General features: G+C 36.1%; 1 protein-coding gene across 49 annotated transcripts in view; it reads right to left on the minus strand.

The window, feature by feature from the left end:
- The window catches only part of RIMS2 (regulating synaptic membrane exocytosis 2), a 456,898-nt gene that overhangs the window by 243,072 nt on the left and 188,322 nt on the right, over positions 1-25,504 (minus strand). For all 49 annotated transcript variants that reach the window (XM_032680574.1, XM_032680663.1, XM_032680634.1 and 46 more), the window contains one exon: positions 15,328-16,253. In XM_032680574.1, coding sequence (XP_032536465.1) covers positions 15,328-16,253 — 926 coding nt within the window. The remainder of the gene's footprint in view (positions 1-15,327; positions 16,254-25,504) is intronic.

Raw genomic sequence — 25,504 nt, forward strand, 5'->3', positions numbered from 1 at the left:
TTCAGCAAAATCTGCTTTATTTTTAAAGAGAATATAATAGCCAAAGCATTTGGTGGATTATGCTACATAATACCGAACTTAAACCTCTAATAGACAGGGCAGATCCCTGGCCTTGAAAAAGACCTACTCTGCACTCCTAAGCCATTGCAGTGAGCTTAGATAGCCATCTGATGAACTGGGCAATGTGAGAAAGTTTGGGGGTAGCATAGAAATGAAAATGCCAGCTATTTGGCATATACTTGTGAAACCAAAATATTTCTACACCCCAGCAACCCTTACCTAATAAAGAATAAATCGGAGAAGCAAAGCATATGTCTACATTTCCAGCAGACACCAGGACAATCACAGTCGTGTCACATTAGACTGCAACCTTATGGTGTCCACCATAAGTCACACTGAGACCCTATTCACTCTGTCACCCAAGAACAGTGTAGCTTTAGGGAGTTGTTGTATATATTACTTCAATTACATATAAAATAAACAAACATGATGAGGTAAGATCTACAAATGAATACAGATCCAAAGTCTAAAATGTAGGGAAAAACTCAAATCCATCAGTCTTTTACAATTGAGTTGAATTCCCTTTTGTCATTTACTATTAGACAATCCATTTGAAAATTATTTACAATCCCTCTTGACAAATATGATTAGAAGAGATTTGGCAACTGTACTAGCTGTTTTCATACAAAGATAAATCTTTAATTACTTCTACTCTTACAGCAGCAGAGTTTTCAAAAGGAAGTTGGAGAAAAAAACGTCCAGCTAGAAAGATCTAAACAACAGCAAATACTCAGAAAACTGTATAGAGCAGCTAAAAGAATGATGAAATATATTAAAAACTAAAAAGTTATTTAAGTTTGTTTCACAAAATGCAGTTTCTGAAGTTCTGCTTTGTGAGCTTGTTTATCCCATTGTTATAATCTAACAAGAACCATGTCATAGTGAATAGGAGAGACAGTTTCTATGGCTTGTTATTGCCATAGAAATCACTTAATAATGTATTTTAGTGCATATGTATCAGAGGTCTGGACTGTAAGAATTTACTTAAGGAAAAATATATCTGAAAATCAAAATAACTTATGATAATGAATTTAATTGAATTTCAGAAAGTACTATCTGAAACTATTTAACATAATTTTCACCAAACAACATAAGGAGTCCTGGGGTCAGCAGGATGTGGAAGATATAACAAGAATATAAAATATAGTCTTTCTTTTGCAATTCTGTACTGCCTTGGTTCAGACTAGTTAACTCTTGTGGCTATGAGTACACAGGACAAAACAAGTTAATAATTCCTTAGGAAATGTCCCTATATATTGCAGTTATACACAGGAGCCTCAAGAAGTTCAGAAGAGCCATGGAAATTAGCAACCCAACACTGACAATTCTCTCCTAAGCCCATGTGAACTGTGATTTTTGTTCAGAGGTTTTTAATAAACTTTGTGCCAGTTTTCATAGTGACATTAAATGCACACCTGTAGAATGAAGGTGATGCATCATTTCAAATTAGTGTCCTAAGTGTTTTAACGTAGACAAAACAAGACATTTGCCTGTGAACTCACCCTTCAAAATGATTGAATTACATTTTCTGAATTGTTATTAGGGTTTTTTTAAAAAAAAAAAAAACACCTCAGTCTGCAGCACAAATCCAGCAAGGAAAACTGCAGCACAAACAGCCAGTTTTCACTGAGATAGAAACTACAGATGAAGTAGGAAGTCTGAGACAGTACTACGACCTGCAACTGTTATCTATAATTAGCAACTAAATTATATAATTACAATGTACTTTCATAGTACTTCTTACAGCACATTTTTACCGTTTTCCAATAAAAAGCCAAGTTCAGTTTCACTCGGCTCTGTACAATGCTCAGCGACCCGTATCTGTGCAGACTCACTGCAGGTCATTGCCTTCACAGGGTGGTGGGATTTCACACTCACACTACACAGATGTAAATGGCTCAAAGAGGTAGGGCACTGTCTCTTCCCAGATATTTAAAAAGAACAAAGCTGTTGACTAAGCATTCTGTACTCTCATTAAATTTCATAGGCACACGGAGTTTTAGCACTTCTGAAAAGTAAAGCTTTTATCTTCCCCTGCGATGCATGTTGTCTAGTCATCTGATCTACTATGGAGTGAATAGGAGGAAGGTGTTAGTGTTAATGTTAGCAAATCAGAATGGGAATGTTTTACACCCACGTTTTAGTTACTTTGTACAGATAAAAGGAGAAGGGAACAACAGAAAATCAGGTTCAGAGAATGTCGAATGAGAAGCATGTCAAGATGCCTCCTTGTATATCTATTGTTGCTGCACTTTTCCTTTCTTATACAAAACTATTAGAGGAAACAGCAATAGCACTGAGCATATAATACATTTTTCTGGTACTAAGTTTTCCACAACCATACATTCTGTGAACTTAAATTACAGCAATAACACAAAGTATTGCCATTTCATACATGCTTTTTCTCATCTTACACAGGTGCCATAAAGGATTCTTATTTGCACAAGCTTACTGCTTAGAGAAGTCATCTTCTTCCAGAGGCCAGGGTTGAAAAGCTGCTTATCTCACAGAGTATCTGTGCACCAGTACAGCCTCCGTGGTAACAAGGACACAGGCATAGCAGCTCAGCACAGACTCATCACGTGAATATTTACCCAGGGTCTCAGCAGTTAGCACTCTGCAGCTCCAGTGCTATCAGCACTTTAACTATTGCCCTCAAAACCAGTTCTCATCTGTCAAGATGAGCTGCAATCGTGCTTTGGACTGCAATGCAGCCCTATCTTTAGATAAGATATGTGGTTTCAATTTTAGGAAAATAGGAGTACCAAGAGGCTCTCACGTAGTCTGTCACCTCTCAAGCAGTCACATGCATCACCCTTTACAATTTGCAATTTTGCCTGTGATGTTGCCAGTGTTGCTTGAAAGTCATACTATTATTTACTGCTTTGTGCAAACATGACCCATTAGGCAGCTGAGTATCTAACAGCTTTGTCACTGGACGTGGCTGTCTCATTCTTCTTCTCCATGCTGCTCCCAGCAGTGTGACTGTGCTCTTTTATGCCAGCTCTGGTAAAGGTGCAACATGCCATAGAAATTCTACAGCTTGCTAAGGTGAAAGGAAAATGTTCATTTGCTGCAGTGGTTGAGTTTCAATCCAGTGTAGTGACCTAAACGGATTCACTAACAGTCAGGTAAATAATGGTTTGGTCCAGATCAACAATCATGAGAGGATCGTGAATAGGGCTTTCATTTCAGATAACAATGAGCTACCGGCTCACCACAGCTCACCTTACTGAGTCACACTTCAAGACAAAACCTTGTGCTCTCAGTGTCTTGAAATGAGACACTAGTACTTGGTGACTTCTCTGCTTTTAATGAGGTCTTTAAATTGGTTCAGCCACTCTATTGGCCTGAGTTTCCATGATAATTTCATACTTTTACAAGGAAATTCCTGGTTTTTAGGGGATTAATCTTTTTTTTTGCAACACTACACACAAAGCAAATATCAGAAAACTTGCTCCAGTTACCTTTAGTTATACTGAATTACATCTATGAAGATTTCAACTACTGACCAGTCCTGTCTTTTATAAAGGATTACAGTGATTCACTTGAGACAATGGATTACATACATCTAAAACCCAGCAGCTTTCAGCCTCATACATTCAGCCTTTCTACACTGAAGAGACAAAAGCAACCCATTAAATTGTACTTGGCAGATTAGTCCAAAGTTCAAACCTAGTTCTGGTGGCCTTCACCAGTGAAAAGCTTTCAAGAACAAATTCAGTTCCTTCAATTCAACAATATGCTAGCTTTAAAATATGCTTTTTGTTATCATTTTTATTTTTAAAGTGTATTAAAATTGCAAGGTGAAAAAAGTACATGAAGATTTTTCAAAGGAAGTCAGCTTTTAGAAACTCTCAGTATGATCAGATTTTCAGAACTCAGCTTAGAAAAAAATTAAATCCAAACTATAATATGCAGAAGAAATTGTAAAGTTATTAGAAATTATGAAATCCAATGAAAAATACTGCATGCAGTCACTTCTTAGCTAAATTATCATATCGTAGTATCTAGATATCTCACATACTGTGTCACAAGCCAAGCCTTTCCTTGTTGTTATAGACATATATAAAAATACGCAAAACAGTAAATAGTCATGGAAGTTTGTGACGAAAACTTTTATTTGATTATATTTAGATTATATAACTAATGTCCATATATTTCCATTTTCCAAGTAAACAGATTATATAACTATGAAACTAAAAGTTATTCACAATCTAAATGTTCAGAAAAGCAGAAAGTATAAACACTGGAACTATTTCTTATAGAATATTTCCCTAGAATACCATCGATCTGAGTACATTTCCATAAGAATTGCTGAGTTTTTTGTTTGGGGTGGTTTTTTTTCAATCTAGTCTAAACTTCAATGCGTGACACAGGTATTTTTTATGTACATGTTTATTCAGTTAATCTATTTTCACACATCTCAAATTAATATCTTAAACTAGAAACTAATGTTGCATGAATACAGGCTACGAAGTTCACTTTTCTATTGAAGCAGATGACATATAAACCAGAAGCTCCATTACCACACACTTCATTCACAATCTACTTCTGCATCCTCATAAATACTACTCAAACTTTCCTTGGCAACAAGTTACTTAATCAACAAGGTGAAATAGTGTAATCAGATATACGTGACATTGACAATTCAGCAAGTTAAATATTAACTGAAATAAACTGTTCTAAAAGTTATCTTCAAGTCTGAAAGACTGTTAAGTGCTGCAGCATGATCAATCAAGTCATTGCCTAAGCCACATAGCTTCAAAAAAGAGAAAAGGGAGAAAAACTGTAAGAGAAACTTAAAAATTCAGTACAGGGAAAAAGAACCACTGAGTAATGTAAAGCCTTTGATGGGTTATACATAAATTAGGATTTTAGTATCAAAACAGTGGACCATCAGAGGAGAAATCTATTAACCGTCCTTTGAAATTAATGAAAGACACCAAAAACACATTTATAGGGTTTTAAATATACTTTCAGGAAAATATTACTGTTGAAAAAAGTTAGCTAGAAGTTTCACAAATAGGGTGAAATCAGGTTCCTAAATCAATAATATGACTCCTAGGCAGGTGGCCTGGTTTTCAAGGCACTCATCATTCAGCATCTGCTCAGGGCTCTGACTGGGGAGTGGGGACAGATTTCTGCAGGGCTGTAGCTGTGACTGCCCTAAGCTGTCAGGTTCACCACTCACACTTGTGCTGTTGCCTTCACCAGAGGACCAGCTCCAATGTTATATAGCAGCTCCTGAACAGCTGTAGCTGAAATTACAGCCAGACACAGAAGGACATCGGAACTGGTGCCACTTTACCTAGACTATTCATGGCAAATATTTCTTTTAGTGACTAGATTGTGAATTGTAATGGATGAGGTTTGGATGGAGTGAGAACTGTGAAAAGATGAAAAAGATATGTTTTGCTCTGACATATGCTTCCAGCTCTCACCTTTGACAATATTCAGCTTAATGTAAAGTAGCTTCTGTGACTAGCTCAAAGTCTTGAATGGCACATTTAGGGGAGATTGGAACAACAGGGCTAAAGGACAGGAACTCAACTAAAGGACAGGAACTCAATTTTCAGGTGAATGACATATGTACAGCCCATTCTGCTAACTCCCCCTTCACTTTGGTTTCTCTATTTCTTCTATGCTGATTATCCTATCCTTAATGAAATAGATATAAAATAACAACAGAACAAGACACATTTTTAAAGAAAATGTAAAAAAAAAAAAAAAACCCAACCACAAAAAAAACCCCCACATATATTTGATAGAATACTCCCAACTAAATAATTATTTTTAATTAATTAAATAAAATTATTTTACAATGGTTCATTCAGGTTTTGATAGTTAACTGAAGGGGTAACAAAACTACCTGCCAAATCAATTTAAATATGCACTAACATAATTTAAAATGACAGTCTAATCTGTGACTGATAAGTTTGAGTGGTTTTTATTACTAGAAGAATCAAAGTATGAAGAAAATTATAATTTGAAAAGTACATATATTGTAGAGCAGTATTTATATAAATACCCTGAAAAGTTCAAAGAAAAAGTCCATGATGGTTTTTGTTCTATCATGGCATTGTAAAGAACTGAAATGTTTTACACAGAATCCATCAGGTCTTCATTTTGTTCTGTCTGTGCCAAACCTACATGATTAATAGCACTTATCCCTGATGCAAGACTTGGTTGACAAGTCCAAATTTCTAACTTAGTTAAACTGAAAGAGTAATTTGAAATAAGTGGGACAGTTTGGACAAGATAGGAATTACCTACATAGCAAGCCTTGCATTTCTCAGGATGAAGCCCTTTCCAGCCATGTTTGTACAGGAATTTCTTTCACTGTTATTAAAAGGCTAATGAATATTTATTGATTTTATACAGCAAATATTTCACCTGCCAAGATATGAAAGGATAATGGGAAATTATCTTGAAACGATGAGTTTCTTTTGTTTTCTATTTAAATTTGGAAAAGATTTTAAAAAAAAGTTTGCAGAGAAAGCAATAATACTTTTTATGATATTTAAGATTGGTCACCCAGATAATTCAACGGTTTATATCTTAGATGGAAAAAAAAATCTTTGCCTTCAGAATAGAAAATTTTCACAATTTTCAAGGCAAAATAAATCTTGTAGTTAGAGTTAGAAATATAAACTGAAGACAGATTTCAATGATAAAAATTTTCTCCAAGTTAAAAGTATTAAAAATCATGTCTTCTTATTAACAATAAACTTAATCTCATCTGGAATCATAGATAACTACAACAATTGCACTAAAATACTTTAATAATAACTCATTGTTCTTCTGTTGCAGTATATCAGGAGATAATTAATCTTGTGCCCAGACAACATTTCTGCTATAGTCATAGTTCCAGTAAAATCCCAGAGTAAAAGGAAACATGATTAAAGAATTACAGTTTTAATTATTTGTGTACATTTGTATACAGAAGGTTCAGACTGTAATTTAGTAAAGGTTTTAACCAATAAAATTGTATATTAGACTTTTTTGGTTGAATCAAAGTACTATGAAATTATTCATGTTCATTTACTTATGATAAAATATTCTGTCTTTCTGATTATCATATAAAAATATTTCTTCTTTCTTACTTCAGCAAATCCCTGTCTATCCACAGATTCTGATAAGGCATAATCAGTTACACACCATCTTTTCAGCATGAATTATCATATCTTAGAGGACAATCATTACAATTTTATTAAGCAGCTTCAAATGTTAATATTTTACCATCTTTTGCCTAATTAGAACTACCTCACAAAAGTTTCCTGGCTTGATGCAATCTGTACCTGCCCAAATGCTTCTGCCAGGTGCAGTGATAATAAGGATGTGAATATGCAGCCAAGAACTGGGAAAAAGCAGGGCTTTTTCTATGACAGATATTATTGTCTTGTGTTAAGTTTAAATTACTGCAAATTTAAAATATTATACAGTAGATTCCTCTAAATGCTGGAGAAAATCACACCCCTTTCATTTATATTCGAAGAAATATAGAAGTATCTAGATAGAAGAAGGTTTGGCAAAAATTAAAAAAACCATTCTCTGCAACTTGAAACATTCTAGTTCTGTTCTCATCTATGCACCCGTGAAAAATATTTTTGTAGAAAAGATATCACAACCAATACTAATATTTTAAAGATACTTCTCATTCAATGTTGTAAGTACTTCAGAAGCAGTGATGTCTATTGCTTTAACACAAAGGACAAAAATGCAATATTTCTAATCTCTCAGTATTTCTTATATTTGCACTTAAAATGGAGGGAGTTCATAGGAGAAAATAGAATATTAGAATTCTGAATTTTTAATCAAACTCTTTATACATTAAAGCTGCATTTGTCCTACGTAAGTTGTAGAGATCTCCATTAAAAAAAGATTTAATTCTAAATAGAAAAGGAAGTCTCCTACACTCCAATATTAAGTGAAATAATAAAAAGAAATTTTGTCACTCATTCAAATCTGGCTTTTAATAAAACATGTCAAACCTTTCAGTATTTTAAATAATCAATTATTCTTCTTATGACCATTCAAAATTTTATTTGAATTCTAAGGTATTTCTATACTGAAACTGTGTGCAATTTCAAAGCCTTTTTGTTCAAGTACTACAGCTCAGTCCTGAATTTTTGCCTTCTAGTATAATTTGTTCCAGAGAAGTCAGACTTTCAGGAACTCTCTAACCTGAATGAAGCAAATTTTAGAAACAATGACCTCATTCTGATCTAATTTAGCTCAGTGTAACTTTGAAGCCAAAGTTGTTGAAGATGTATGAAACTGGCACAAGTAAGATTGAAATCAGGTCTCCCATCTCTCTGAATTTAAAAGTGAGAGCACTGTGACGGAATCCCACTCACTTGGCATCTCTGCTCATGTCAGACATGCACTGTTCTTGCAGTAGCACTCAGGAAATGTGATTCCTGTTCCTCACACCATGAGCTACCATACTTTTTTAACTTGTGACAAATATATTGTTTCCAAATAGACTTTATTCTCTGTCAAAACCCAAACTGTATCTCTACCAGATTGGTTTCTGTACTGCAATAAACAAGTGGGTCCTGCAACCTGCTCCAAACATGAGGATATTTTAATTTCTATAGTGAAAAAGTGCAAATGTTTGTAAATGACCATAACACAGCCAGTGGAAGGTTATATAGCTATGTTTTCAGTGCACTTAGTGACACTTATTAACACCTGGTTCTGCATACACACATTTCTGCTCACACAGCCTGTGCTCTGCAGCTTTCAGTCAACAACACAAGGATGCTGAAGATTTTAAGATCACTGGAGCCTATCTATCCATATGTTGTGTTGGGAGTGTTGGTCAACAGCTGCCTGAATATGAGCTGGCAGCATGCCCAGGTGACTAAAAATGCCAGTCACATCCTGGCTGGTATCAGAAAAAGTGTGGCCAGCAAGACCAGAGCAGTGATTGTCCCCCCCTGAACTCGGCACTGGTGAGGTCGCACTTCGACTACTGTGTTCGTTTTAGGCCCATCACTACTAGAAAGATATTAAGGTGCTGGACCGTGTCCAGAGAAGGGCACCAAAAACTGGTGAAGGGTGTGGAGCACAAGTCTGATGAGGAGTGGCTGAGGGAGCTGAGGGTGTTTAGAATGGAGAAAAGGAGGCTCAGGGGTGGCCTTATTGCTCTCTACAGCTCCCTGAGAGGATGCTGTTGCTAGGTGAAGGTCAATCTATTCTCCCAAGTAACAAGCAATAGGATGAGAGGAAATGTTCTCATGTTGTGACAGGGGCAGTTTAGATTGGATATTAGGGAAATATCCAAAATTTGGATATTTGGAAAATATCCAAAAAATCTTGATTGAAAGGGTTGTCAAACAGTGGAACAGGCTGCCCAGGGAACTAGTTGAGTCACTGTTCCCGAAAATATTTGAAAGACATGTGGATGTGACACTTAAGGGATATGGTTTAGTGATGAATGTGTCACTGCTAAGTTAATGGTTGGATGTTATCTCAAAGATCTTTGCCAATCTGCATGTTTCTATGTTTCTATACATGAGTTTCCTTGATAATAAAAATGGGCATCCATCTAGCTATCATGTTTTAATAAAAGAAGAGTGAAAGAAAACACTGAACTTAAGAACTGCATCTCTGACAAAACATAAACACATTTGCCTTTCCCACCACAGATTCCACCCACATCAGATGTCAGCCACCATTTGTGCAAAGAGATATCGCTCACAGGGTGTTCTGAAAGGTGGCTGGAAGCATGGTACATGTGTATGCCTGAACTGTTTACCACCATTTGAAAATCTACTATGTCCTACTTTATATTTAGAACAAATTATAGCAGTATTTAGAGCTATCATGCACCTGGATTTCCTTTAATGAATTCTCTTTTCTCGTGTAGAGATTGTCTCTTGCTAGAATCCTAGAGTTTGAGAGATTTATATTGAACTCTAGGACATCTAAGACCCTCAAATATTTGGGAAAGGTGCAGAAGGAACCCAGCTCCAGTGCAGGTCACCTCTTTGGTGCCTGTGCTGAGTGGGGCTATGACAACCCCAGGAACCACTAGCTTTCCTGAGAGGCTGTGGTAAGTCTCTTCAGATTGGTCCTTTGGTGGACTGCAGGTGTGACAGTATTGCCACAAGGAACACATGGGCAGTGGTACTGTTTGATTTTCTAAATCTACCTATAAAGCCTGTGGACACAGAGAACAAGCCTGTAGCACTCTGCTTAACATCTGCTTCATGTTGGCTGACAAATTATAGCAGCCCTTTCAAATCTCCCCTGGGGCCTATTCCTTACAATTGCACTGGCAAACATCTAACTGAAAATACAAACAAAAAATACTCTAACGTTTCCTCGCAATAGAAGACACTTAAATTGGACAAGCACTGTAGAAAGCTTGGCCTAACTCGCACAGCACAAAACCCGGCTTTCTTTGGAGTTCTGTAGGTGACATAGCTCAATGTTCACTTTACTGCAATTAACACCACAACTGTTCTCGCTGTATAAACCATGTTTCTTAGAGCCTTGGAACTGAACTATGTAAACTGAGATGGTTTTGAGAAAGAATAAGTAACTTGAACAGTCTAGAATATTTATAAATATATCATTATGATCTCTGGGTTTATTGATGGAGGATCGATTTTACTGCTATTTAAAATTTACAATTTCTTAAAAGTACTGGCATTTCAAGAATTGCTTTTCTCTAACATTTTAAGCAATTTTGATCTTTCAGTGGTAGGGGACATAGCAATATACCTAATATTTTGGTCTGAAACATATGTTTTTGGTCCAAACCTTCTGGGTTTTTTTTTCTTTCCAAAGTGTATTTCTTAAGACAGGCAGGTTATCCTGCAGTGGATGTGCAGCGTTGAACTGTCTGATACACTGATCACCAGAACTGCCAACAAGTGTTACAAATGAAGACACTGTATTTGCAGCTTCAGAAGCCTGGTATTCACAGCAAGAGTAAAGAAGGGTCCCTTAGATAATGTTGAAAAAATGTTGGAAGCTTCAGAATAATCTGAATAGCATAATAAGCAAGAAATGTTCATCCTGCACAGAAAAAGGCAGAGGCCAGCTGGTAAATTGGTATTCAGTTGTGTCACTAGGGACAGTTTCAAACTGTATGAAGAGCTGCACAAAATTCAGCCTGCAAAATATGTCTAATTCTAACACAACCTAAGTTTCAGGTAAACACATTTGTAATCTCAGCTATGTCCATTTAACACAGTTGCCATACATATTTCCTAAGCTTTTAAAGAATGAACTGCTCTGTCACAATGTTTTCTCCTCACCACAGTCTTACACTTCTCATCTCACCAAACACCCTCTAGCACTTCAGGTCAATGCTGCCAGGTCCACATTCCAGTCCCTCTTTACAAAAAATCCCAAGCCAAGTTTAGCCCTCCTGCCCTTCTCTCTGAATGCCCTTTTCCCAGCCACTCACCATCTCTCCCAAAATGCTGATTCTGCTTCTCAGAATCCTCTAACCTACCCTTCAGGAAGTTCCTGTTCTCACCTCACCAGTTTTCTCTATCAGCCTGATTTCCTTCACTTTATCTGCTCTTCCCAAACTACAGGTCACAGGTTTTGTCTACTAGATCTACCAGCTTTGCTCTTCCCTCTTCTCCTACAGCCTTACTTTCCATATCAATCCACCAGTTTCCAGACAACCAATGACTTTTGTTTTGCCATTCCTAAACTTCCTTCTCTTATCTGCTTCTGAAGCTTCCTGATTCCCATTTCAATATGCCAGTTCTCAGTCTGGCATATGACCCAAATTTCCTGGTCCAAATATATTTGCATTACAAAAACTACCCAGTATCTTAAGAATCTAGCTCTTCTTTTCTGCAGTTGAACCTGCTGGTATTTCACATGACTGTCTATGGGGTACCCAAGTCCTGTCAGAGTATTCATCAGCTTTCTCTGCTCATAGTTTCCCTTGTCCCCCACAGAGGAGGCAGGAGCATTCCAAGGCAATGGTTTCTCTGGCCATCACCAGAAACATGCAGAAAAATAATTTTGCCTTGTCCCTTCCCTGAAAACAATTAGATTACATTTTTAAAAATCAAGGAAACATTACCTTGAGGCAGACAGCTATTGAAATGAGATCAGACCCAAATACTGAAAGTCACAGGCATTCAACAATAATTGATCCTCTTCCCAGAGCTCTTAATCCAGCAGCTGGTACCTGTCTCCATTGAACTCACAGAACAAAATATCTGTCTTCATTTTGTGTGCATATATATGTTCCAACCTATGTATGTATTGACCCTTTTCCTTTTGAAGATAAGGTTAAAAGGAAAGCTTTCCATCCTTTTAGGAGCATATGACTATATTTTTTTCCTATATTTTTGGAAAATACACAATTTTCAGACTAGTTTCTTAAAACCAGCATTAGGACCTTCTAAAATCTCAGATGCAAATCACTGAACACCTGTTCCTGCAGCTCAGGCCCAGACTGCTCTACACAGCAGAGCAGTTGTTAATACTTATTTGCACAGTCTATGAAAAAATATGGGTAAGAAAGAGATGGAGAAAACATTATTCTGCTCTTTTTGGAGAGCTCATTATTACTGCATCCAAATTCTCAAGCTAACATTGCCACCCTTCATCACTCCAAAGCCAAATGTTTTATATTTAGCATTTTATCTTCGGCCAAACAGACTTTGTATGTGACTCAAAAGGACATCTCAGAAATCCTCACATCTGGGGCATTTTTAAAGGCCAGAAAGCAACTAATCTGGGAGGAGGAGAAACTAATTTTTATATCATGTATTTAAAATAATTAATCGTATTTTATTAATTAAGGAAACAATGTACTGCCATACAAGGAAGACTGATGGTGGTTTATGTGCTGGATTCCTTTGGGTGGTATTCACAAATAAATCACTTGCTTATAGGGACTCTGAATGTAGGCTGGTTAACACAGTAAGAGTGATTCATGAAAACAAAAAGAATGAGGTAGGACTTTCTGTGTCTACCTATAGCAGCTGGGAAGTCTGGATCCAGCTAGTGAGATTCATTCACTGCCTCAGAAATCAGCACAGACATAGCATTGTCATTAACTATTGTTATATATAAAAGTGTTTTCTTTGACACTTAAAACACAAAATTATTAAGTGAAAGCTATAAGTTTTTTAAGATCATTATTATGACAGAGAATCTAGCATCATATAGCATGTTTTAAACTACTGTCTGAAGGGAGCAGAAGGTCCAGTATGCAGACTGGACCCATTTCTTGGCGAAGTCTGGTGCAGCTCTGGGACCACAGTCAAAGATGTAAAGGGAAAACTTCCTATCCCAGAATGGCACTCAGCTTTTATGGATTTTTCAGGTGGGAAGAGAAGAAGTGTCAGCAAGAAGTCCAAGGGCAATTAAGGAGAGTCTTCAGGGCCTTTGGATGACTCTTTAAGGGATCAGGAGCACAAATGATCTTCTCTATCCTAATTCTAGGGAATGATGAAGAAAGAAAGGAAGATTCCTTTCAGATCAGTACCTGACTCTGAGCCTGGCACCACCAGCAGAATTTTCAGGTTTTTTGATCATGTTTACAGTTCACATGACACCAGTCCTGCTGACAACAAATGGGGGAAGTGCCTGTCTCAAAAGGGGAAAAGGATCTTTAGGCAGGCCTTAGCAGAGCTTATTAAGAGAACTTTAAACTAGGTCTGAAGGGGAAAAGGCATAAAACTAGGCTTGCTACAGGTAAGCCTGGGGGCAACACGCCAGTGTCTGAGGGACATTGTGCTAGTGAGGTCCTTCAGTCTGCTGTAGGGGATGGAGATCCATGCAGCAGCAAAGACACAAGGGTTATTGATGTGTTAGAAACCATGGAAGTGCTAAATTAACAGTTGAACTCAATAATCTTACAGATCTTTTCCAACCTAAACAATTCCATGCCTTTGTAATCCTAAATGTGTATGTTTTGTATGTTACATGTACAAAAAAAAAATAATTTGTAAATTATTCTTATATTATGTTTCCTATGCTGGATTGCCATAAATAAACACTTTTTTACTACTTCCCATATATTCCCAATGAATATATTCCCATATATTCATTGGTCCTATTTTCCTCAAGGTTGCTTCCAAGAACAAAATCATGAACACCATAAAGTTGGTAGAAGATTTTTCTACTCATCAGGAAGCCTAAGGAGGTCAAGGTTTCAGCACAGTTGTTTGTGCATGCAACTGTCTACTACTTTGACCTGGGTGAAATTTCCTTCCATTCTACACAAGCCTGCTCCTTACTTACCAGAACACGGTTGCTGATATCGACATGTGAAAACTCAGACTTATTTTACTAACTCTAATTAATTACTTGCTTCAGAACCAATTTGATAGCCATATTAATAATATATAGTAACAAATCTTCTATTCCCAATCCACAACAGCAGAAGACCACTCGGGAGGAGTAGTAACAGTTCACTACCATAAGACTTGTAACTCAAAAAAAGGTTAAAACTAATGTACTTTAGACCAACAACATACACGAAAGTAAGCAAACTAGTAATATTAATTTGATTGAGTTTAAACCGATTGTCCCCAATACTTTCATATTTAAATCATAGATTACCTTTGTATAGGTTGGGATTCATTTCAATCAATCTTAGCTTTTCTTTCTGACAATGGAGTAACTCCAACATTAATCCTAAAAAGTACTAAGCCAAAAAGCACCACAGTACCAGAAGAAAAACAAACCTCCATTGGTATAAACCACATCAGTCATTTCAAATTTGTTTCAAAACTTGAATGGCTTAACATTATACACACAGGTCTTATTGCACATCAGATACTCTTCAACCTGCAGCAGCAAGCATGAAACCGGTACAAGGTCTGTATCATGTGCTCTAGTTAATTCAATAAAAATGCGGTCATGGGCCCACGCTTGATCCAGATCAAATATGCACTCATTGTGATCCAGGAGCACACAAATCTGGTATTAACGGACATGAAACCATGGCCTTATGTGACAGACCAGCTCTAGCTACTTTGAAGATTTCATTGACAGGTTTTTCAACAGATATGCTTTTTCCTTTAAAATAACCTAATACTTCTAGTAGCTGTGATGTTCTTTTCCGCGTAAATCATTGACTTTAGATCTAAGTAAATGAAACATAAAATCAGAAAAAAGCCCGACTCTCATCACAACAAGATTTGAGTCACCTGTGAAGGGCTGTATATAAGTGGTGGCAATTAATTTAAATAGGTAAAATAAATATACAATGTAACGAAATCTAAATCACATCTAGATACTGAAAAAATCAAAAATTAGAAATCTTACCTTTTTCACTAACACTTTCACTTTCAATCTCTACATCATCACAACTTGTATATTCTGGAGTGGAGGCCAATTCTTCTTCTGAGCTACTTAATGAAACCTGGCGCATTTTACCTCCCTTTTTTGTTTTATGGGGCTTTGGTGGGGGAGGTCTGATAGATTCAGACTGGTCTGAGCTAAGCGAATCATTCCGTAACATGGTCTCCATTTTTTCACGTTTTGTTTTCCGTACAGCAGAATTGGGATCCAAATGGTGCTGTTTCCTTAATGAATCAGAGCGCCTCATGTCTGGTCTTTCCAGAGGAATTGGACTCCTCCTAGGTGTAGGAGGGCTATGATTTGTGGTCCTCTGACGATTGGGACTTGGCCCCTGAGCCTCTCGAGTTCTTTCCATAGAGTATGAACGTTGATTTTCCATGGCAGCCCTGCGCTCAGACACCGATCTTTGCCTTGATGGCCGTTCCATCCTGAGCATAGACATCCGAGAATCTTCCAACTCAGTATTTGCCAATGAGACATCACTATGTCTCCGTTCATGACGTGCTCGGGACACCTCAGCATGGATACGCATTTGTTCCTCATATGGTTGTGGCTTGACTGGGTAACGAGCCAAATTAGGGTCACTTCGGTATCGTGCCTGGTATTCCTCTTCTCTCCGCTGCCTTTCATATTCTTCCCTGTTTTGTGCATCTTCTTCTTCTACCGGATACTCCTTGGAACGTCTGTGGCTCCTTCGGTTGGAATCCCTATAATCACCCAGTTCAGGTTCTTCATATAACTGAGGCCCACGCTGTGACCGTCTATCTGAATAATCTGATGGTGACCTGGGCATCGCACTGTCTGATGTAGCATACTGTGAATATTCGTCTCGCTCGTCCCTTTGGTCGTATCTTCTGTTCTGTTCTCTTGATATCGATGGGCTTCTTTTCCTAAATAATCATGACGAGAAAGTAGAAAGAGAATTCTGTCAATATTTTATGCAGCACAAATATACAGTTAATGCTAATTAAATGATAGAATGATTTCATTGCATTTCTTTGTGCTCTCACACTTTCTGTACTAAATTAAAGAAAGCATGTCAGGCTACAAATCTGCTTCTGGGTGCACAGCTTAACTAAAAAACAGCTTTGAAGGAAAAATGCTAATACAACATTATAAAATATAGAATACAAATACTTATGTTACTTTGTAGTCATAACAGCTTTACAAGTACCAACACTTTATTAATCCTTTATAATCATTTTACAGCGATATAACTTGACCATATCCTTCTATTTCATAGGGCTTTATAATCACCATAGAAATTAAGGTTAGAAGGGTCATTCAGTTAGTTTGCTCTTTTAGCAGCCATTATTGAAACCACCACACATTTCCATTCCCACAAAACTATAATGTGTGCCAAAGGCAGAAAACAAACAAAGATCCAATGGCCACATGTGCCTAAATCAGATGAACTCAGAAGTCCTGAACTCAGAAAACAAAACATTTTTTTTGTGCTGTATAGAAGAGAAAGCACTTCAAAGTGCTTTCTGAGTTGACAAAAGAATCCTTCCCATCTCTACAGGGATGGTAACAGTATTAGTCCAAGGATTTGAGCAAGACACATCAAAATACTAGAATGGAGTTCCTGTACCACATAAAGCAGAGACTCTTTGTCATAGGCACCAGGTGGCCACAGACAACACCTGAGGCTTCTGAGGAAGTTGGAAAAAGAATTATCAAGATATTCTTTCCTGACACTGACAAATGATAGATTGAAGCATTTGATTCTTTCGTATGTATTATTTTAGTAAAGGAATACTATTTTAGTTTCTGGAAAATGTCATGAATGTTATGTGTTCTGGTTTTTTGATACAACATTGTTTGCCATGTGATTAGAAAGAATCAGTTAAATAAGGAGTAGTTCTTCACAGGGAAAAAACAATCCTTACAGGGTAATGAGCATTTAAAATGATACTTCCAGATATGTTCTGATTCATGCTTGGTTTTTTACCCTTGATGGGTCTGAAGAAGTTACCTGCAGGAAACTGAAGCAAAGACCCCAGATGTGGATAAAAGACACTGAGAGCTGGGACTTCTCTGGAATAATACAGATTTATTTAGTTCTGTTTTTATAATTAAGATCTCATTTAAAATGTTTTCTACCCTCACAAAATGGCCAGTGATCCTGATGGGCAGCCTTGCAGGCAGCAACAAGGAGATCCTGCCCAGTGTTTACAAGGATGGGAAAAAAAGTGAGCAAATACAGTCTTCTTGTTGCCACAATGGTCCTAGAAGAAAAAAGGAAACCCTTTAATTTAGTGAAGGGGAGAAAGAGAAACAGCTTCTCCCTTAGTGTCCAAGAAAGTATAAAGGGCTCTGTGTTTAGCTGATAGGAGAAAAAATGTTCACAGCCAGAAAGGAAATGCAGTCTTTTCTCAGTAAGGGAAAACCACAACTGTCTGAGCAGAGTGTGCATGGCGGTGGTGATTGGCAAACTGGCATTCTGCACTGTCTTAGGTACCACAGAGAATCATTAAACTGTGCTTGAAAGGCCAGTTTTGCCTAGTAAATATTAAAGTAATTTAGCTTTACAATGGCATCTACAAATTAGAAAACCGACTCAATCTTACAAAAATGAAACTCTTCCTGCAAAGCATGATAAGTAGTACAAGCATCTTGCAGATGCCTATTTGCATATATGGTGAAGCTAAGATGTCTTATCTGTCTTATTACAGCGTTATGTTAGTACCAGCACACATCATAACCTCTGTAAGTTTAACAAAGTCTCTACAGATTCTGCTACTGGAGACTCACATTGAATCGCTCTAACGTGACATGAACAGAGTTTCATAAGTCTAAAACCATAATGGCCAACGGGAATGGACAATTAGGACAACAGAACTACCAGAATGCAAACAGTTTGCAAAGACATTGGAGTTTTCATTGAGACGACAGAGATTAGGTTCAGAAATGCTCTAAGGAAGATAAATATTTTTCACTTAAATACTTCAGTTGATGAAAAATATGACACATCCCAAAATAAATTGTTCCAATAATAAATTATCTAATCCCTGATAATTTCTGCCATGCCTATAATAAAAATTTGCATAACTTCCCCTCCCCAGTTGTGTATAGGCAAAATCTTTTCATCTCCAGTCAAGCCCAGTTGAAATAAATGTCACTCAGCAGATACAGCATTCATTCATGTGGATCTCATTGAAAGATTGAGACCAATACACATGTACATGAAATGCTGACATACTACGCAGTTAATACACTACCGTATACTCAGTCTATATTACCTATAGATCAAGTTGCATCCACAACCAAAGGTTTTTGCATAGATTTAATCCTCCAAATCGTTAAAACACTCTAATAAGTATTGTTTATAATATCAACTCCACGATGTACTGTGTAACACACAAAACTGTACAGAATCTAGTTTGACAAATCTCACACGTGCCTTGGAGTAGTCTGAGCGTACACATGCTTCAGTATTAAATATCTACATATTTGTGTTGACTGTAATAAAAACAACAGGAGATTTGTTTTAGCTACAAATAGATTATAAAAATACACACACACTCCCCACATACTTTTGTATATATATATATGACTACATGTCACAGTGTCCTCATATGGATGCATAGAAAATAGACAAATGACTTCTGGAAACATTACTGCTATAATTTCATGGAGGGAAGGCTGAGAGGATTAAAGAGAGAGATTTCTGTATGAGTAAAAACAGTACTGCTGAAGAAAATGTATTTCTATCAGGAAAACATCTGATGAACTGGTACAGGATCTACAAAAAATCCACCTTTTTGTCTAGCATGAACTAGGTTAATGAGAGTAGGATGTGCCAATTTAGCATTATATTTTCACACCACTCACACAAACATTTTCCAATCTTGTGTGCTTACATTTACCATAAACAGTCATTTTCCATCCTCCATTTTATTGCTAAGACACGAATACAGGAACACCATCCATGGCTAACAGTAATGCAAAGAGCATCTGGATCCTCAATCTATTCCAGCCTTTCATAAAGGGAAAAGCTTTGTACAGGTACCCTACACGTGGCAACTGCTAGGCCACATGCAAGAAGAAGGACCTACCTGAAAATGGAGTGCTTTTCTTCAGAGAAAGCAGCCTGACAGATAAAAGCAACTCATTTAATTCCTGGTCTATGTTGACTGGCACTATCAAACTCCCTTTCTAATTAATTTCATTCCTGTTGAAGCATCCAACTTTGACTACTGGGATCAAATGCCAGAAGTTAATCCTGCCCATCAGAAATATATTAACTGTATCTGTCCACCTGATCAGCCAGAAACCTTCCTGTCAGGAGAGGGCTCATCCTGCCCTGCAGTCACCACACCACTTAGTGTTCAAGCCTGTCATTCTCTTTACTGGTCATCATAGCACAACTAGCTCCCCTTTAACATTCAACAATTTTTTAATTTTAACAATACCTGCCATAAATATAGTTGTACAATGTACACTATATATTTTAAACCAGTTATGACATCATGGCAGGAGGAACAGTATTTTTGAAAACTTATGGCCAGTCACTACTATTAAAAATCTGCTGTTATTTTTAGATCACTAGCTAATTCTCACTCACCTTCATGAGCCTCTGTCTAAACCATTTCTCACCATTAACTACCTAAAGATACCTTAATAAAAGCCTTTCATCATGTACCCCCAGCTGGATACCTCATGGAAAATGACTACTCCTGCCTTTCCAGGACTTTCCTGGAACTTTAAAAGTTAAGAGAACTTTAAGGGTGTGACACACACCCTCCAGCTGCCAGCTCAACTAAGCACTATGTATCTCTTGTCAGAAGGATTACCACCCTTCCTGAAAAGGTTACCACACCACTGAAAAATCCTCCAGGCCATTGTGATTACTGCTTGTTTGAAACAACCATAAAATAAAATCTCTGTTATGGTTAAAAAACTCTAGAACCCGCATAAATCTCTTTGTCAGGCACGGGTTATAAATACTATTTTTTCAGATGTAGAATCTGAAACTTAATTTTTCCTAATTATTACTGTATATTTATTTTTACTGTAATTTATCAATACATGACATTTGGTCTTTTAACAAACAACCCATAAGCTTACACTGATGGAAATCTTATTTACAGTGCACTGCAGACATCACTAATATTACGAAAAAGCAAATAGCTTGACTGTAACCTGACCTCCTGCTCATAAAGTTAAAATATTCAACTCCCCCACACTACAATAGAATTAAGTGCTTAAAATATGACATAGAGGAATATAAGACAGTTATTCGGCTTTGATGGTTGCGATTTCCATAATGGAACTAAATAGCTTGAAAGTCTTTAAAATTCATTTGTATTCTTCCTTAAAGAGAAAATTCTCTTCTCCTTTGATTTAGATTTTTTAAAAATTAACCCAAGTGTACTGTAGAAATGGAAACTTTAAAAATTGAGTTTCTATCACATTTCAGATGTCACAGATATTCAAAAATATTGTAGTATGGAAAGTATCTATATCACTGTCAAAACTAGAAATCAGGCCTTCCTGCTACTAACCTATTCTCAGACTAATAGAAGACACATTTGAACCGGAGAAAACTTTCACAAAAATATCATTCTAAAGATACGTTTAAACATATGGGTACCTGAATTAATCTGTGTTTAACTTGAAAATTTCTATAAATCAGAAACTTTGAGTCAATTAAAAAATAGTGGGCCTGATCCACCATCTACTACTTGAAAAATGAGTATTGGTCATCTACTTGTAAGACCTAATCGTAATTTACTAGACAATACTTTGATATTTTGTTTTCTGTTTCCTATAAATTAGCAAGAAATAAAATTGACTGAAAAATTAAAACTGACAACATTTCTCCTGCATATATTGCAATTTCAAAATGTGATCTTTCAGTACATAAAATAATAATTCATAGAAGGAAAAAATTCGCATTTTTCACTAGAACTCTGTCACAAAAACCATGCAAGAGACAGGGCTTCCTGTTAGAGATCTCATCAAATACACTGAGCTCAGCTTTGTCTCTCCATTACTATAGGGCTCCTGTCATGGAAACAGCATTTGTTGGTTCCTGAGTGATTATTTAGGAATAGTTCTTCTACCATTCAAAATTTTTATATTTCTACGTGTTGTATTCAACAGACAGTCAGGCACTTGGTTTAAAGCAAGAGTGACAGGGAGCAGATAAACACCATGATGAGGCCTTGCAAAGAGGTTTCTAGGCTGCCAGAATGTGAGCTGCACACACTCTGGACCTTGTAACCAAAACTCCCACGATTACAATGAACCCAGAAAACTTGCTGTGCAAAATTAAGGTCTGGCTGCCTTTTCCAGGGAGGGTTCTACCCTCTCACTTATAAAAGCACTTCCACAGATTTCCATTGCCATACTGAAGAATCGGCAAAATGTTTACCTATTTTTGGCAGTGTTTTTAAGAATCTGTCTGGTACTGATTTAACTCCTTTTCTCATTCTCTGCTTATAGCTTTGCTTTTGCTGAGTCACATTGTGCATGAGAATTCATTTTGCTCCCTGAAGCAGCTATGGCTCCAGCTCTTTGAAAAAAAGCTTTTTCTGACTTCTGGGCAGTTCCAGTTCCTACCAAGATCTCTTTTTACAGTTCTTGGTATGCTGTCTAGTTTTATACTAGATTAATCTTCTGATCTGTCTGTTCACTCTCCTTAGTTTCTCACCCCCTCAAAATAAGATTAATAATGTAAGCAAGCAACGTACAATTCACAAGTTAATTAATTTAAACAGCCTACTCTGATAAAAAAAAAAGGTGCTTATTGCATTTCTTGGCCAATACAGTTTTAAACAAATTGCCCTGAAGTACACCTACAACTCAGATATCTAAGCAATTCATTTCATAAAGCTCATATGAGACAATATTTCATTCCCCATTTCAGCCATATCTTGTAATTTTTTATAGCAATCATACTTTGAGCCTTTAAAATATCTTTCAGCTAAATATCTCCAAAGAATAATGAATTAAGTTTACAATGATGATTAGAAAATTTACTGAAGCATGAGACTGATAGTGCAGACGTTGATCTCTATTAGATTTTATCTGAAAATATTAATTCATTGAATACTTGTATCAATGGAATGAAAGGAAACCTGTAGTAACAAAATATTAACATAACTAAATTCACCACTGACAACAATTTGCTTTGAACTCGACATGATTGCACAGACATATAAAACAATACTTTTCTATACAAGCAATTCAGCAAATATTCAACATTGCAGCAGGGCTAATTTCCATTTGTGTGAGGAAAAGAGTTATAACATGAAAAAAACAAGTAACTGATGAACAAAACTAGTGATTTTAAGTATCACTTTCTACTCTACAAATATTTAGGCAATAAGTTTTTTTCACTTTTTTTTTATTAAATCAATCAGATATTTCATTAAATCAGATAGGAGAATTGGACTAATGGTAGAAATTACTTTGTCCTCTCTTACTTTGACTCAGTATTCACTGACCCTTACATCATATAATCTGATTTTAGAGAACTGCAAACAGGTAAATAAAATAGCTATCTTCTAATCTGAGTGTTCATTCAGATGTATTACAAATAGGTTAAACTTCTGAGATTTTTCTTCATTTCTACTTTTGAACATTTTCAAAATTATTTTGTTAATTGTTTCCACTTACAGATAAACAAGAAATATCTTACCTATTTCAATAAAATTTCATGTTAAAAAAGCAGTTAGTCATAAAAACAATAGCAAATGGATTAAATTGTATTCAAGCATAATTGGTCAGAATGTGCATTCTCATTATCTGTATCAGTACTGACACCATAGAAATAATTTGCAGAAGGATGGAATCAATTAACAGCTGTCATACAGCAGGATTCAAATTAGTTTAAAACCCATGGTGTTAAAAGAATAGTAGGTCACAGAAACATTAAAACATAAGAAAGAGTAAATACAATACTGAACTGTTACTAAAAAGGACAAATAATATAAAATACAAGGACATTTCAAAATTCAAAATATACTATTTCTATTGAAAGAAATACAACTTTTCAAGAAATTTCTGTCACAGAAAATAGAATACAATTTAAGAAACTTAATTAAAAGAAGACTTTGTTAATGATAATATTCTCATATATCTGATGCACAAGAAAAAGTTTTTCAGTACTTTCATTGACCTTTTTTGCTAAAAGTAAAAAATATCTTCCTAATCATCCCCCAAAAGAACAAAAAATGCTGAGTGTTAGACATTGTTTTCACACAACACATTCAGCATCTTTCTTCCCTGCTTTACCTTTTGATCAGCCACTGCACATCTGGGAAGTTGGAAGCCTCGGGTTCATGAGAATACCTCAATTTCTGTTCTCGCTAGTGCTTTCATTTAATCCTCTAGGTTTGATGAAATCATATGAACAGTCTCTTAATTTTGAGCCAAAATTTTTTAGATATATTTTACAATCTTTTCCCTTCCCTCAAAATGCAATTACAAAATATAAGGCATCTAGGAAAAAAATAAAGTCTAATATATGAAACAACAGCAATTCAAGTCAGAGAGCTGACCCAATGGGAAGCTATTGAGAGCATGAGAGGAGTGTTATAGTTTAATGCTGTTACCATGTGCTGTATATAGCTGGAGGTCAAGTAAGAATTTACCCTATAAGGAGGATTATGGTACTTAGCTGATTAGTGCCTTGCTACAGTACTATTGCCTACAAATGTACATGCTGGTCAGGGCATTTCATTTAAACTATTTTTAAAATTGTGCAGTTACAGTATTTCATGTTTTGTGGTACTAGTTCCAGCATTTGCTTTGTGTTCTAGGTCTTAAATTAAGTTATGTAATATCTATTATTTTTAGTTTGTAAGAAGTCAAATTTTGACATAATTTTCAACTATTAGGCTAAAATAGCTGTGGCATCTACTACAGCCTGATGTGCTGAACATCCAGTAAAATTGAAAATACCTTTCCTTACATACCATTTTAAAGAAAAAATGGAGTGAAAATCAATAGAGTAATAATTTCCAGAACAGATATTTGAAATATGTCCGTGAGAATGTGAAAATAATAGAAAGCAAATGTGTAGAAGCCTCATTTGCATTAAATAAATTAAAAACACATTTTTCCAGTTTTCCACAGCATCTTCTATCTTTTCAAACGAGCTTACAAATAATGTTTAATATAAAGCACCATACACAAACCAAACTTCACTGTAATAAATTTAAGCCATGATAAGGTAGCATGACATGGGAAAAATACAGACTTTGCAGCAATCTAGATTTTCTCTACCTCAATAACAGTGATTTCAGACTCCTAGAAAAGGCATTCTGACACCAAAGTTTTTTCCTTCAGCCATTACACAGAATATATCATAATGCACTTCATGTATTCATCATTTCATGTAATTTTGAATCTAATATTTTTTAAGTGTATGAGTTTCTTACTGCAGGGATTGTTTAGTAGGCGCTTTCATCAGCAGATGAAAGTATCCCAGTTCTTAAAAGGAAATATATAAGTCTGATGAAGAGGAGAATTTTCTTTCCAAGAAATACTCCATTATTACTAAAATACATAAAAAATATAGCTACTTCAATAATGAACAAACTAAGAAAATATCAGCAACATGAACTGTCATTTGAAAATTATTTTGCCTATTAACATCTCTGGAGGTGTTTTGAACTACTGAATTCCTAAAACTGGAACTTTGCTAATGAACATGAGTCAGTGTATCTTTTCTGCGGTTCTTCCCTCTTCATTGTGCCCACAATTACAATATATATGTGATATCATACAATGAACTTTAGTTTTAAAATATCTCTGTGATTCATATTTCAGTCTAGAAGAGATTAAATAGATCATACTAAGCTGTTTTGATGCCTCCACAAAAGAGCAAGCAGAAAATAACCGCTGTGAAAGCGTCCGGTTTCTTCAGTAATGGGAGGTAGAGGCCCATTATTAAATCTTGTGAATTAAATCAGTGGTGGCTCATCAATAAATGATAGGCTGTCTGCAGCAGCTTCTCCAAGACAAAACTGTCAGGCTAAACATGTTCATGCCAGGGAGCATCAGCTGGACCACTATGCAATGAGACAGGTGCATTCAATAACTCTTGGAAATTACCACAGTACATAAAATTAAATTTCCTATTCAACTGTCATTCTCAACATGCGGGTGGTAAAGAATTAAATGT

This window comes from Chiroxiphia lanceolata, chromosome 1 (genome assembly GCF_009829145.1).
Source record: "Chiroxiphia lanceolata isolate bChiLan1 chromosome 1, bChiLan1.pri, whole genome shotgun sequence".
NCBI classification, from domain to species: domain Eukaryota; kingdom Metazoa; phylum Chordata; class Aves; order Passeriformes; family Pipridae; genus Chiroxiphia; species Chiroxiphia lanceolata.